This window comes from Ornithodoros turicata, chromosome 8 (assembly GCF_037126465.1).
Source record: "Ornithodoros turicata isolate Travis chromosome 8, ASM3712646v1, whole genome shotgun sequence".
NCBI lineage: Eukaryota > Metazoa > Arthropoda > Arachnida > Ixodida > Argasidae > Ornithodoros > Ornithodoros turicata.
The window spans coordinates 32563888-32578374 of record NC_088208.1 but is presented as its reverse complement, the minus strand read 5'-3'; the positions used below and the strand labels follow the sequence as shown (position 1 = coordinate 32578374).

Here is a 14487-nt window from a genome sequence, read left to right as displayed (position 1 = left end):
CCGCACTGCAACGGTGGCGAGCGCCCTGATTGGACCGCACGTCGAAGTTCACGCGGTTTAGCAGACGACAGAACCCGAAGATGACCGACCGCGATGCCCCTAGCGTGATCCAAGTGACTAAAACCGCTTGATTCCTGGCACTCGTGTTTGAGTGGCAAAGGTCACGTCATCCACCTCCGGCGCCGACCTAGCAATTTCCAAGCGCTAGGCCGTGTTGCCACTAAATGACCACCCGAATTCGCCATTAGTAAAGCTTTAGATGCACGGCTTGTCACAAGCACGTTCTGCCGACATTTTTCTTCTTCTTTTAGGACCAGGTTCCCCAACTACACCGAATATCCTCTGGATGTGCGAATAACGTCCTAACGAATTCGTACGTCCAATGGATATCCTCAGAATGTCCATCGGACGTACAAATCCGTTAGGACATTGTTCGTACATCCTGAGGATATTCGATGTTGTTGGGGTTGCGTTCTCGCGAACGTGGATTTCTTATAAATCGCCCGTAGGCGGAATTTCAGATCGGTAAGAGGCATGTAGGATCTGCTCGGTTCCAGTATTTCAGGACTATTACGCCCAGGGATCGGAACCGAAAGTGAACCCGAACCGGAAAGTGCTAAAAACCCGTATTTTTTTCGCTGAACCGGAACTGAACCGAAATAGATTTAAGCGGTTACCGGTTCGCGAGACGGTTCAGACGTAATGCGCGTTGTGAGAGATCGGAAGTACGATTTACACAGCGGATTGGGTCACGCTGCCAAGCAAATTCGAAACCGAAACGTGAAGAAAATAAAACTGCAACCCAAGTGCGCGAGGCAGTTCCTCCTCGCAGCTAGTGCGTTCCCTTGGTTGTGTTAGGTCTTCCTTTCGGCAGTTGTAGGATTCCTTCCGTCCCCACCACCACCTTGTACGCGAATTTTGTCGTCCAGCAACCCCAAGTTTTCATTTTATGCTGTAAAAATAACGGCCATTCCCTGAGGAAGTTGTAACAGGGTGTACACGATGCGTGAACATACTGAGTACAGTATGCTACCGTAACGTTGCACCTGAAATGCAGATCTGCACCACAGTGTTGACGTGAACCACCGCTCTGTGGGCAGCAACAACAACAAAAGTACATTTGTGTTATTTGAGAATCGTAAGGATGTGCTTGCTTTTAACCCGTTGCAATCTGCTCCAAATTCACTTTCGTGAACCGGTTCGAACCGGTATTTCGCGCTGCTGTGAGCTGAACCCGAACCGAACCGAAAAATAAATAAATAAATAAATAAATAATTTTTACGATCCCCGATTACTCCGGCAGGCAGGAAGTCAGACCTGCCATTACCGCCGCAATACTGGCAATACCATCTTACCGTGCGACCTACACTGCTATCATGAGCGTCACACCCTATACTTTTGATCACAACTTCGTCGTTTCGATCATAATTTCACTTGAGTGCTCGGACATCCGAAAATGTTCTATTGTGCCACCTACCGTACCACGTCATCGAATCGAATGACATCGTAAATCGATGTCCTCCAGCCACTAACATAAAACCTGCTGCGGACGTCGTGCTCTCAAGATGTTTTCGTTTCTTTTCTTTTATTTTTTTTAATTTTTATTTTCTTGAACGACGCTGCACGATCGAAATCGAATCCGGGTGAGGCAGACTTTTATCGATAGTTGAAAGAAATGACCAAACTCCTCCCATCACCTTGGGAGACATCGATCACCTCTGACCAAGGTTTTATTGTGCACTTTCAGGTAACGCAGCTTTGGACGCACCGTCGTCCTGTATGACTTATTTAACTCATGCTTGTTCCCTTTTTCTTCCTCTATGAAATCCCTGGCTTCCTACTTGGACGCGGAACGGTCGACAGGGTTCGGTTATCACATAATTGAGCCGCTCAGGTGAACAGCGGGATTATAAGGGAGAACCGGGGTGAACCATAAGCACGTTGCCACACCGGAAAGATGCTTCGCAATGAGCCTTAGTCAGTTTTAGTATAACGTGCGCCGTCGCCTTTGCGTACATAAGGGATAGCGTAGGTGATTGTGCGCACGCGCATAGCATAAAGAGAGCTTCGAGCAGTGCGCAGAACAACCAACGCTATCCCTTACGTACGCAAAGGAAGCTCACTATTAACTGGGGAAGGACAGAATGCAGTCTGGAAAACTACAAAATTCTAACAACAACAACAAAGAGCTGTGGTCCCCGTAGAAGAAAATGTCACTGGCGTTAGGATTAAAACCACATCCGTTTTGGCTTTGAAGAACGACCGAGACATCATCATTCATCATTTATACTTTGTTCGCTTTCGAGTCGAAACTTTTACCGCAGAGTCATTGACGGATGGTCAGTAGCGTTGTTGGTTTCGGTGTGGGTGACGGATACAGCATGGATTATAGATGGATGCGCTGTAAAATAATCTACAAACAAATACGACCAGTCACAGATTACACAACTTCGCCAGCATTGTGCGTTGAGCGCCCTCCCCGTCCTCATAAGGTAATAACCCGGCCCCGAAGGCCGGATTCATGCATAACACGCTGATGTCCCACGCGTATTACCTATACGCGTTACATCTTATGGACAGCGTTTATTTGTGATATGTGCGCCGCGATAGCATAACTTATGCGTTACAGAATGATTCGCCGCGAGATAATGTACCGATGGATGCGACATACGTTATGTTGCGGAACACCATGAGCGACCTCTCTCAACACTTAAAAACAACAACAACACCATGAGCGATCTGCGCATTTACTATTGCATGTTGCGGCCTTGTGACACGCAATTATTCGCAAACAGTCGTACGAATAATTGTGCTTCGAATATTCTGCGAATTCAGGTACGTTTATGCGGAAAAAGGAAAAAAAAAAAAAGAGGAACTGTCAGTCAAACGGAAGGCAGACTTGGTGTACACTATGGAAGTAGGCCAGCTATCTGCGCAGCTACCCAGTGTCCCTCACTCCCCCTATTGCCCATGGGGCGACCCCATTAGTCCCTCTCCCAAGTAAGGGGGAAATATTTCCAGGTTGAGGCGCACGTGGTTTCGTCTCTTGATCCACACCGTCCTACGAATACCCCCGCATTGCTGCCTTGTGATTGGACAGGCGCATCGTCACGTGGTTTATCCAAAGTTTACACTCTTTCCTGCGCAGAGGCGATTTGTTGTAGCGTATAGACGAACTGAGCCCTCTACGTCACTGATTACGTAAGGCCGCAGCGCAAAGCATGCTGGTTTGCACCTATCAGCGTTATCAGCCGACACGTTTTCCCGCTTCTTGCCTAACACAAATATAGCCTCGAACCGGTCTTCTTGTAACGTCACATGTTTGTAAGCAGAGAGTCGTCTACGCAATAGACGAGTTCAGAAAGTCGGCTTAGCGCCGCATTGAACTGTGGGAGTTTACTAATACGAAAGAAACGGGTGGGCCTCGAAACCGTTCCGATTTCTCCCCTACTGGTGCGTTGTTCACGACGTCTCAAGGTCAGCGAAAGCGAAATGTTAAGAGTTATTCTTTGTCCCACGGCTCAGCAAGCGCCCAGGATACAATGCTTGCGCAAAGAGCACTGGGATTTTGTGAACTCGTCTATTGAAAATATATATAAAGGAAGAGAGGGTCACTGTGGGCTACACTGTGCCACTTATGCCCTAGATGTATTCCTCTTTCTGTCCTAAACCAGCAGAGCACCTGTGCCGCGTAATAACATGTTTTGTTAACTGTAATTAAGAATAAAACTAAAAACCTCATCGTAGAAGCGCAAAATAAAACCTAGAGCCTGCGAATTCGAAATTTGCCTACCTGTTTTCAAACCGGATCGCGGGCAAACGAGGTCGTTTAAAAGATCGAAGCCACGAAGGTCACAAGACCGCAATCAGCAGCATCCAGATGTATTTAAAATCATTTGGGCAGGTTGGTATATTATCGTGTAAGGCCGGTGACGCTTATGCGTTGACACGAATACGGCGGATGACACGAACACGGACGGATTAACCATCAGGGTTGAAAGTAGGGTTGTAAAGTAAAAGGTTGAAAGTAAACGCGGGTGTCCGTCTGACCGTCCGTGTTCTTTTCGTCGCTCTTACACGTATCCAGACATGCCTCGGCAGTGAAAGGTGCAAATATAAAAAATACATCGATACTACATGGACAAAGATGCCCCACAACTACACGATGCCACATTTGATACGGACATATGTGTATATGTCGCTTGGTCAGCAATCCGCGACTTGGAACGTACATAGTAAGGTTGAACTTCACTCGCACCTCTGAGTCTCAGTTGAAAGGGATTTGGAATGAACAACCAAGAAGCTTCTCTGTTTTTGTTCAGTACACAATCATTAGGTGGGGTACTAACCAATTTTGCGCATTTGGGCATTCCTTGGAATGGGGCCTCTGCGTGGACAGCACGTATAGGTCACGAAACCTGACGCGCCCCGTAGAAAAACCTGCACTCCACCTTGTCATCACCTCTGTCACGCTGACGTCACCAGTATGGCGGAATCGAAGGCGTCGCTTAGCGGGTCATGTTTCAGTCCCCGTGTAATCTCTTATCTCTCACGTGAATTTAGTTAACAGTGTGGGTATGGACAACACCTTAAGCACAGTTCTGCAACGAACGGGGATGCCTGGATTTCTAGAATGGATTGGATTGGATGGAATTGGATTGTTGGATCAAAGTTACACTTCAGCGGTTTCTCTTTCTCGTTATTTATAATACACATATATTACAGTTCCGGCTGTGAGCAATTCTGATGAGGAAAGCACGCTCTAACTTTGAAGTACATACATACAAGATATTGTAGAATTTCGCGTAGTTGTTAACAATTCCATGTTAAAAGGATTCCAGCTTAAATCTGTCTATCCTCCATATTAAAGATGCATGTGAAGAAAACTGTGGCGTAACAGAAGCCTAACGAAGCTGCTGGGGCTGTTCTTATATCACGTTAACAGTAATTCGCTTAACGCTAAAATTTAAAGCTCAAAAGGCTCAAAATTAAGCAGGACAGTTTTTTTTTCTATCCATCACCATCAAGGACAGTTTGTGCTTGCAGTTTTTTTCTACTACTGTTATCAGAATCCTCGAATATGAATTTGATAAAAAACAATGCCGGTCAGCAACATGGGAACAATGAGCATACGTAAGATCAACAGAATCTCTTCTTGCATAAGTGCACAGAGACGGCATAAAAATAACGAGGCAGTACGTTTAAATGTCAAAGTTGCTGTTGTTATTATTGGAAATACGCAATGCTCTATAATATGAACAACGTCATAGTTCATGACATTAAAGGAAAACGAAAAAAAAATTGTGTATGTTAAAGTAGAAATACATTTTAATACATATACGGAAAAGCATTAGTTAAGCAAAAATGGAGTAGGTGATGGTGATCGATCCCAAGCAGCACAGTGTACTGAAAGTCGAGTGCAACAGGGGTGGACGGGTAGGTGGAAGGCCTTGAACAGACTCTTAAAGCTAAAGAACATTGATAAGACACATACCGTCCACTCCTATTGCTCTCGACTTTCAGTACATTGTGCTGCTTGGGATTTACCTAGAGAGTTTTAGGAAAAGATAGAAGTTTCACGATAACGTTTCCGAAAACACGATAAGCCAATTGCCTGATTCCTTTGGAATGGGCGACATCACTGTGCTGACACCTGATTGGCTGACGGTGATACGGAATCGGAGGGCGCTTACGTTTTTTCTAAAACTCCCTACTGGCAGTTATCGAATCGAATGAAAGGCCAAATAGTGCTGGCAATAATTTTTCCTACTAGAATCAAGAGCTATGAACTTCGTAAACAACGAGAAGTGGCCGAGGCAGACCACAATTAGGAACGACACAGACACGTAAGCCTCAAACGCCGAGAAATTAACGAATTCAAACAACACAGGGAAAAAAGGTGCTGACATCAAGAATCGAACCTTGGTCTTCTGATCAGAAGACACAGGTTGGATTCCTGGAGTCAGCACCTATTTTCCCTGAGTTGTTGAATTAGCTATTATCTTTCTCGCTTCTACATTGTATTTCCTATCGACTGAATGGAATGTACACTTGCGCCATGGTTGTATGTAAGACACGTTTAATTCAAGTAAGCACGATGTGATCTTCCAACGGGGAGAAAACACATCCAAGCGGCACATTGCAGCTCTACTTGACTGGGTCCTAAGGATGTTGCTGTTATGAGGCAGTTAAATGCAGAAGGAAGAAAAATAAAAGGCCTCACAACGCTCAGTTCCATACTTCAACTGAATGGCAGTTGATGTCGCTGTTATCTCTCCTTTAAAATGTCTTCAAGACCGCCCTTCGCGAGATTGCCCCAAAAACCGATATGGAAACCCACCGCGCGTCTGAAGACGGTGAATGTTTTCTCGGAGGTACTCACCTACTGCCGGCGTGTAGATATTCAGGTAGAGACAGTCCTCGCTTTGTTTCTGCAGGTGGGGCAACAGCCGTCGCAGGTACTCCAGTCTGCCCACGGGCATCCTCTTGAGTGCCTCGCTCTCATTCCGAATGTCCGGGAACCTCTGCGGACAGACGGGCGACGGTCGGTCGGCCATGCGTACGCCCCGCCAATGCACGGGGGTTCCGGGCGGCATGAACCGCATGGGCCCAGTCGGTGGTGTCGCGTACGGAACACCCAGGAACACTTCCACCGGCTGCAGGTGACGACCCGACGGTGTCTCGATGTACCCTTTCAGTGCACCGTACTTGGTGGTCACCGTCCGTGAGCTGAGACGCGTGAACTCTGCGTGCGTGTTGCCGCACAGGAGCCACAACCACAGATACCACAAGGATATGCACATGGCGGCCATCCGAGACACGGGATTCCTAGCCCAGCATCCATGCAACCTCTTTTGATTAGCTATCGACACTGCCTGGTGTTGAGGCGACGCACAGAACAAGCGGTGGTTCCTGCCAACACGGCAGACACTATCGCGGCTTCCAGAAGTCCGTTGTGCGTGAGCAACATGTCTCCTAGTTTCAGTATCCACTCGTCCCTCTTGTGGAGCCAGTGTGTAACAGTGTCTCTGCCAGACTTCGTTGAAGCTGGGCTACGTTAGAAAACGGAGATATTTACACGTCCATTATGCCCCGGATCAACATACTTGAATCTCATACCAGCCGCACCTGTTCACTGTCTCTGTTTCTTCCTCTTACTTAATGAGTGCGGTGCCGGTACGGATTCATGCGCGGAAGGACCGTACGTTTTGTACGCGTACGACACATCTTCATCTAGTCACTGATAATTTTAGTTTGTCGTACCCGGCAAATTATCCGCCATACGATATGGATATCACGTCTTGTTCCACTTCACTGGCGCAGATCTTCCAAGGCACTCGAGAACGCTACACTTCACACTGTACATCCCACATCGTTATCGTCGGCACAGACACACACACACATCCACTGCGCTTGATTTCCACCGGCGCACTTTGCACTAATCCGGGGTTCGCACCGGGCTCAGCGCAAGCAGACACCGGCACGAAAATAGGCGGCAGAGAGGTGACACGTACCGCCCCCCAGGTGTCCGGAACCGTCTCGAAGGACCGGCGGAAAGTGATAGTGCTGAAGTTTAGACGGCCTTACGTCTTGCCTGAGGCCAACGAAGTTAGATTCCCAACGGTCGAGACCGTCGAAACGCAGCGGTGGCTCGCGGCGCTGGCGCGGAGATCTCCCTTCGCCAGTGTTGCAGATTCTCCTTCCAACCCTCTGCCTCTCTCCACCAGTTTCCCCCTCGCCATCGCTGCTTCCCCCCTCTCTCGGACTGACGGGTCCACATTTGCGCATGCGCGTTGGATGCTGCGGCGAGTTCATTTTAAACGGTGGGAGAGGAAGTGCAGCTTCGGTGGATGCGGGTAGCTTCCTTTTTTACTTTCGTTTTGTGCCGCCGTTGAACATGGCGCCCTTTCGGTGGAGGGTCACGCGTGTGGTGCAAAACGGGAAGAAGGCGTTAAACGAAGGGGCAAAAAGAAAAGAAAAAAGAATGGTTAAATGATGTGTGACAATGAAAGAAGGGTTGGTGAACTGAAGGAGGTGAAGTGGATGGATGTCGCCTTCTTGACGATGGAATTCGTTCAAGTTCTTTGACAGCACGGCGTGAAGAGCTAACGACGTGTGATGCGCACGCGTCGACTTTGGAGGCGCTCGGTGAAAAATGTAACGCAGGCTGCTGCTCCCCTACGACTCTAAATTTTAGAATGGCCTGTATATCAGGTGCATAATACACACTGCAGTCAGCGTGGCGCTCACTAATTCACTTATCCGACTCCTCTGCGCCGACGAGCGCGTGAACGAACTGACACACAAGCAGCACAACATCTTGGCCAAATATTGACCCAATATCGGCAATACCGGCAAATATTGGTCCAGTATTGGTCCAATATTTGACCAATATTGTGCCGACATTGCCAATGTTTGTCTAATATTCGACCAATATCGGTCCGCTATTGCCAAACTTTGTCCAATATTCGACCAATATTGGTCCGGCATTGCCAATGTTGGTCCAATATTCGACCAATATTGGTCCGGTATTGCCAATGTTGGTCCAATATTCGACCAATATTGGGCCGGTATTGCCAGTGTCGGTGCAATATTGGGCCTAGATGTTGTGCTGCTTGGGCACGTGTACCTTGGTGACGTACAGTGACTGCATCATTTATTCCCATTAAGGCTTATTGCAGGATTGCTCGATGCAAAGGCAAAATCAGCGACCACCAAGACATAGTATACATATGTTTTACGAGCAATATCGTAGTTCCGTTTTGTGCTCTAGCTATCAAGTTAATACCGGCTGTGAGCCATAAAACAGGTGTTCAGCCTCTTCAGAGCCCTAGGGAGTAACATATTTTGTTAGTCGACCCTGTATACACGTATGTTAAATGTACATGGATTAATGTGTTTGTCGTATGAGGGTAAATATGTGACTCTTCGTCGACATTTCGGTTCGTATGAGAATGCGTATTCGTTTTGTTACACATTATTAAACTTAAGAAGCTTTCTCATACACACACCCATACATCGGATGATGGTGTGGTGAGTACGAACCGGCGAACCGGTAAGGAAGTATGAAGGAAGCGCCTCGTGCTCTCTCGACAGAATGGCCTAAATGCAGGCTAGCTGGTGGATAAATTCCGTGCTCTCCCTTTTTTGGAATATCGACCCAAAAATACGCCCGGCTTTCAAAGATGATGATGATGATAGGAGGAAAAAAAATGGAGATGTGATCCCGGTCACTGCGGGACAAATCTCAAATGTCAGTCCTCTCATACTCGTGTTCAACCCAGGAACGGCACAAAGTATAGTCCGTCAGCCCCAACAGAGTTACTCCGCCAGATAAATTATGCCGCACTGCCACCAGATTCCGCCTGTACGGTCCCTATAGTTTCGGTGTCAGCGCGCTACTTGTCGCGGCGTACAGTGATGTGGCTAGCTTTTACAGCCAGTATAGGGTGAGGCGTTGGAGCGTTTCATTCTTAGGTTGAACATGACTATGGTGGCGGTGGTCGTAGTGCTGAAAGAGCTCGCCGACAGCGTCTGAGGAAAGCCCAGGAAAAACCCCAGACAGCACCGCCGGCACCGGGATTCGAACCCGTGTACCTCCCAGTTTCGCACGTGACATAGCCAGCGCGTTAGCCAGTGAGCCGAATCAACCGGCTTATCAGCAGTTCTGCCTAACATCCAAGGTTCCTGGTTTTCGGTATTTACCGAAAAGCACCGATAAACGTACGCCGGCAAATTTTTTTCGCGTTCGGTGGAAATAATTATTCACCGATAGTCGTCGAAATGAGGGCTTCAAATGTCTTGATATCATTTGCTGTCCTTTGGAGCTGAACTGCTTGGAAAAAGGACAGGGGATATGGGCTTATTCTTGAAAGAGCAAATATTTTGTCTATAGCGAGTGTCTTGGAATTTAACGCTGCTACAGCGAAAAGAGCGGGAGTGCTATGTGACTTGCATCGCTTAACATGTACCTCACAATTTTTTATAACAAGTTCCGGTTTTAACAGTTGTCATTTTAATGAAAAACAAATTGAAATAAAGTGTTGCTTCAAGTGCATGGACAACTCCCGTGTCGTTTTTAGCTGGTTTCCACCGGGTGTCTTCACATTTCAAAATATTACCACCGAAAGCCGCCGATTCCTAGTGAACGAAATAGCCACCGATTTTTCCCGCCGAATGTCCGAAAAAGTTAAGTACCGAAAGCCAGGAACCCTACCAACATCCAACGAAACAAGCTAACTCAAGGCACTCACTTTTGCAGAACAACATACAGCATCACTTCCGCTAGCCTCAAAATTTTCCCCCTTGGAGGTCAACAGAGCGAGTCGGAGTTCCGATGTTGAGGTGCTCGCAGAACAGTAACTTCGTTTCCGCTTCTCGTCGTGTTCCTCTTTCATTTTTTCCCCCCTCCTCCGAGACACGAAGTACAGAGAAATGGAATTATTTCCCGTGCAAGGCAAAGACTGGCAAAGCAACAACAACAACAACAATACTCTTTGGGGGTTTCTATGCTGGCCGATATGAGTCTCTACAATCATAGCGAAGCAGGGTAGAGGAACGACATCGTGAGCACGTATTAATGCTCTCGCCGTGGACGACGGATCCTACGTGATATGCGGCCTGCTGCCTTTCAGTGTGATGGATTTTTCTCCCCCGTGGCAGTCTCCCTGGTGATAAGGCCCCCTTATCGAGGCATTCGCTCGCTTTTCAATTTAGTGTGGGCGAATTTATTTTCTGCGCGCTCGATGTTTGCTTTCCTTTCGAGGACGTGCATTTTCTCAGGGGTCCGGTGTGTCTTAATATCGTATTAGGTCGCTATACGAGTGTGCGTACATTCCTTCAATATCTTCGCTTGTTTCTTTTATTTATGGATTTACACAGCCGAACGTTTTACTTTTGCACTGAGAGTATTCAGTTCCTAAAGAATGATGGACTGCATTTCTGTGGATGATTCATGACGATGCCTGAACTGGGGGATTGTAAGCAAATGAAACTGTGCGGGAAGTATAACATGCCTTTCAGCAGCTGTTTGCCATTGAACCGCCAGAATGAAAGAGGGCAAAAGAAGGGGAGAGTGGGATTGGAGGTTTGGCAGGAAGTCAAAATGATTCAAAGGAACGAGAGGAAGGAAAAAATGGAAGCAAACGAGTAAGAAGGAAGAAAGAGGCGTGCTTGTTTCCTGATGATTGGGGTATGTAACTTACTTATGTGTACACGCGCAAGAGAAACACTAATGCACAGAAAGAAACTATAGAATACGCAGCAGGAAAACACTGGTAATGTTGCAGAGGGGTGTCTGCATGTATAGTTAGTAAGATGATCTTAGGCGGGTTATATTGAGGTACTTTCACCAGTGTGTTGCAGCGAAGCAACTTATGTCACGCAGGAAAAGGCAACAGAATTTCAATGATATGAAACTTCGACCGTCTATGAGGAGATAAGCACGCTACCTCTCTAAGTGTACGTGGAACACAAGAGGGAGAACATGCTAGGTATCTCATATGACGTCATACATGCTGCAGTTTGGGGGGAAGGAACCTTCCCAGTTTTGTATGAGAGGCGAGCCCTCTGCTGGACACGCGAGATGCCGCGGACCATAAGAAAGCTGGAGGTACCCGTAACTTTCGCTCAGGGTCAATCTTACAGAACAGCCGGGTCTGGCCAGCCAGCTGCAGTTAGCCTCGAAGTGCGACATATTTGTAGCCCTGATCGTTCGTTTTGGGCGCGATCTTAGACCTTGGTTTACACTACGCATGAACGGAAGCTTTGTTGTCTGGTGTAGGCTCCCACGTGCAGGCTTTTGCTCTCTGTGAATAGCATGGTCTTAGACTAAAGGACGCGGCGCTTTTCATTTATTTTGCTCTGTAGCTCGCTTCGACAAAAGGTACCGAAAATCATAATGCAAACAATGACGAGATAATAATGTAGATGATAAGCGCTCCTTATCAACGCCATCTCCTACAATATTCCTCCACCAGCGTTCAAGATGATACCGCAGACATCATTTGGCAGGCGAGACGGCCTTGTCAGCACTTCCGCGATGCAGCACCGTCTGCTTCTGCGTCGTTATTCATTTAAGAAGAGGAGCGTTAGAACCTAAAGTACTATAGGATAAAATATTGAACGAGGAGTATTTCGTTGCTAACATATCGAGTGAGGCGAAAGGTAGAAAACAAAACTGTTGAAGGCTTATGTGATTTTGTGTTGGTAGCTTCTCGAAAAATGTTATTTTTCTTTTTTGTTAGGAGTCTATCTTGCCTTCGTGAACGGAGCCGGTGAATAAAAAGGAAACTGTCAGATATGCACATAAAAGAGTGCGCAGGAATGGGTACGTTTTTCGAACGACTTCGTACATAAGAGAGCACTATGCGAAAAGTCCATTAACCGAAAGGTATCCGACAGTATGGCATGTGGATGGAGCCTCCACTTACAAGCAATGGGTGAGCATAACGTAACCTGCGAGTTGTCGTCCTCCCCGTTTTGTGGTTATGCTTTCAACAACTCTACCGTTGGCGTCGCTTCATTCAAAGGAAATAAGAGTACAGTTTCTTAGAACATTCGACGGGATGGGCCATTAGACACGTAGGTGGCGATGATGGTGTGAGCCTAGGTAAATTGTGTCCACAATTTGGGAACAAATAATTGAGGATACAGCTCACGATCGCCGAGCAGCACCGTTTACACGAAAGTCTGCGTGTGAAATATTTGGAAGATGATATCGGTTAAAAGCGATGAAATGATTGAAATTTCGAGAGACAGAGGAGCACGATTTCGCACATGAGTTTTTCCCACTCGTGTCTGGGAATGTTTGTTTGGTTTGTAAGGAAAAGAAGAGAGGAGAAATTGAACTCGTCTCCCGACTTGTGTGCATGTGTATGGGCATGTGTGCCTCACAAAGTGTATATACTTGTATAAGTTCTCTTTCCCCATTCATCATCATCAGCGTATAGATTTGTATAGTTTTCCTTCCCCCTTCATCATCATCAGTGTATAAATTTGTATAGTTTCCCTTTCTTCTTTTTTCCCCCACCCTCCTTTCCTTCATTTGTTTTACATATCATGAGCCGTAAATAACGCGTCCTCGAGTAGCCAGTCCCAAGTAGTTTGGGACTAACATCTCACTTTTTTTTCTTTTACTGATCAATCAATCAATCAATCGAGAGACAGAAGCCCGGTCTCCCTTTGTTCTGTCCGCCTCTATAGGTTACCTCCGCTATTCGGCCGAAGCGTGGCATGAATGCGACTCGTGGGGAGGCCAAAACTCTTCCGCCCTAACCACTTCTAATGGTGAATTCGGGTGGTCATAATATGGCAACACAGCTTATCGCTCGGAAATTGCTAGCATAGCGCCCGCCCCAGGTCACGTGACAGTTGCCACCCGAACATGAGCACTCAGAAGCTACCTGTTTTAGTCGCTTGAATCTCGCTAGGGGCATCGCGGTCGCTCGTGTTCCGGTTTCGTCGTCTGCTAACCCATGTTAACTTCTGCGTGCGAGCCTTCGCGATGCGGATGTGACGACACCGGGTATAGTTGAGCAACCCGCTACCAGGCTATGTCGAGGCCGGGCTCTAAAAAAAATGCTAGCTGGCAAATTCCTCACGCTAGGAGAGCGACAGGAGAACAAGCGCGATTTCCATGATGCTGGCGAAGAAAATAGGGAGAGATAAGGAAGATAGGGAGGGAGGGATAGGGGAGATAGGTAGAGAGGTATATGGGAGATAGGGAGGGAGGGAGGGATAGGGGAGATAGGTAGAGAGGTATATGGGAGATAGGGAGGGAGGGAGGGATAGGGGAGATAGGTAGAGAGGTATATGGGAGATAGGGAGGGAGGGAGGGATAGGGGAGATAGGTAGAGAGGTATATGGGAGATAGGGAGGGAGGAATAGGGGAGATAGGGGAGCGCGATTACGATGTTTTGAACCTGAGAGCGCAATTGCTCTGAATCTGGCAAGGAAACCTGCCAGGAAATGACCACAGGAATACGCCATAAAGCTGGTATAATTGTGCCTTAGGTCGACCACTGTGGCGTCGCTAAAGTTTGCAGAATGTAGCCGCTGTCCTGTTATGAATATGGCGCCCTTAAAAATTTTCGACTGCATTCTTGTAAGTAGCATATCCCACCCTCCCCCGAAATAGAGCTCGAAGTGGAGTCCAGTGACGCATGAGAGCGATAGCCGACACCCGTATGTGCATGCATAGGGGGATGATGACTGACCGGAAACTGTAAGCGGCATAATTGTCGCATGCAAATTTCGATCTTACAAGTCAGCCTTACAAAAAATTGCCTTCCGAAAGGTGTGTTATTTTACCGAGACAGCTGATATTGTAATGAATATTGCAGTCCTCCTCGTCGCATCGTGACGGCCGTTACTTACAAAATAAGAAAGGAAAAAAAATCATTACTTACGCTCTTGATCGCTTTTATACCCTTTATGCGTTATATAAAAGGACAGCTTACTAAGCTGTACCGTACCACTACATGCTTC

At 47.1% G+C, this 14487-nt stretch overlaps 1 protein-coding gene and 1 long non-coding RNA gene across 3 annotated transcripts in view; one reads left to right on the top strand and one right to left on the bottom strand.

Moving 5' to 3' along the window:
- LOC135367030 (neuroligin-4, Y-linked-like) overlaps positions 1-7686 on the bottom strand; it is a 261876-nt gene extending 254190 nt beyond the window's left edge. For both annotated transcript variants that reach the window (XR_010414340.1, XM_064600093.1), the window contains exon 1: positions 6383-7686. Coding sequence is in view for 1 of the 2 variants with exons in the window: in XM_064600093.1 (XP_064456163.1) it covers positions 6383-6812 (430 nt within the window). In the remaining variant the exon portion in view is untranslated. The remainder of the gene's footprint in view (positions 1-6382) is intronic.
- The window catches only part of LOC135367034 (uncharacterized), a 688737-nt gene that overhangs the window by 268664 nt on the left and 405586 nt on the right, over positions 1-14487 (top strand). The gene's annotated exons all lie outside the window — the stretch shown is intronic.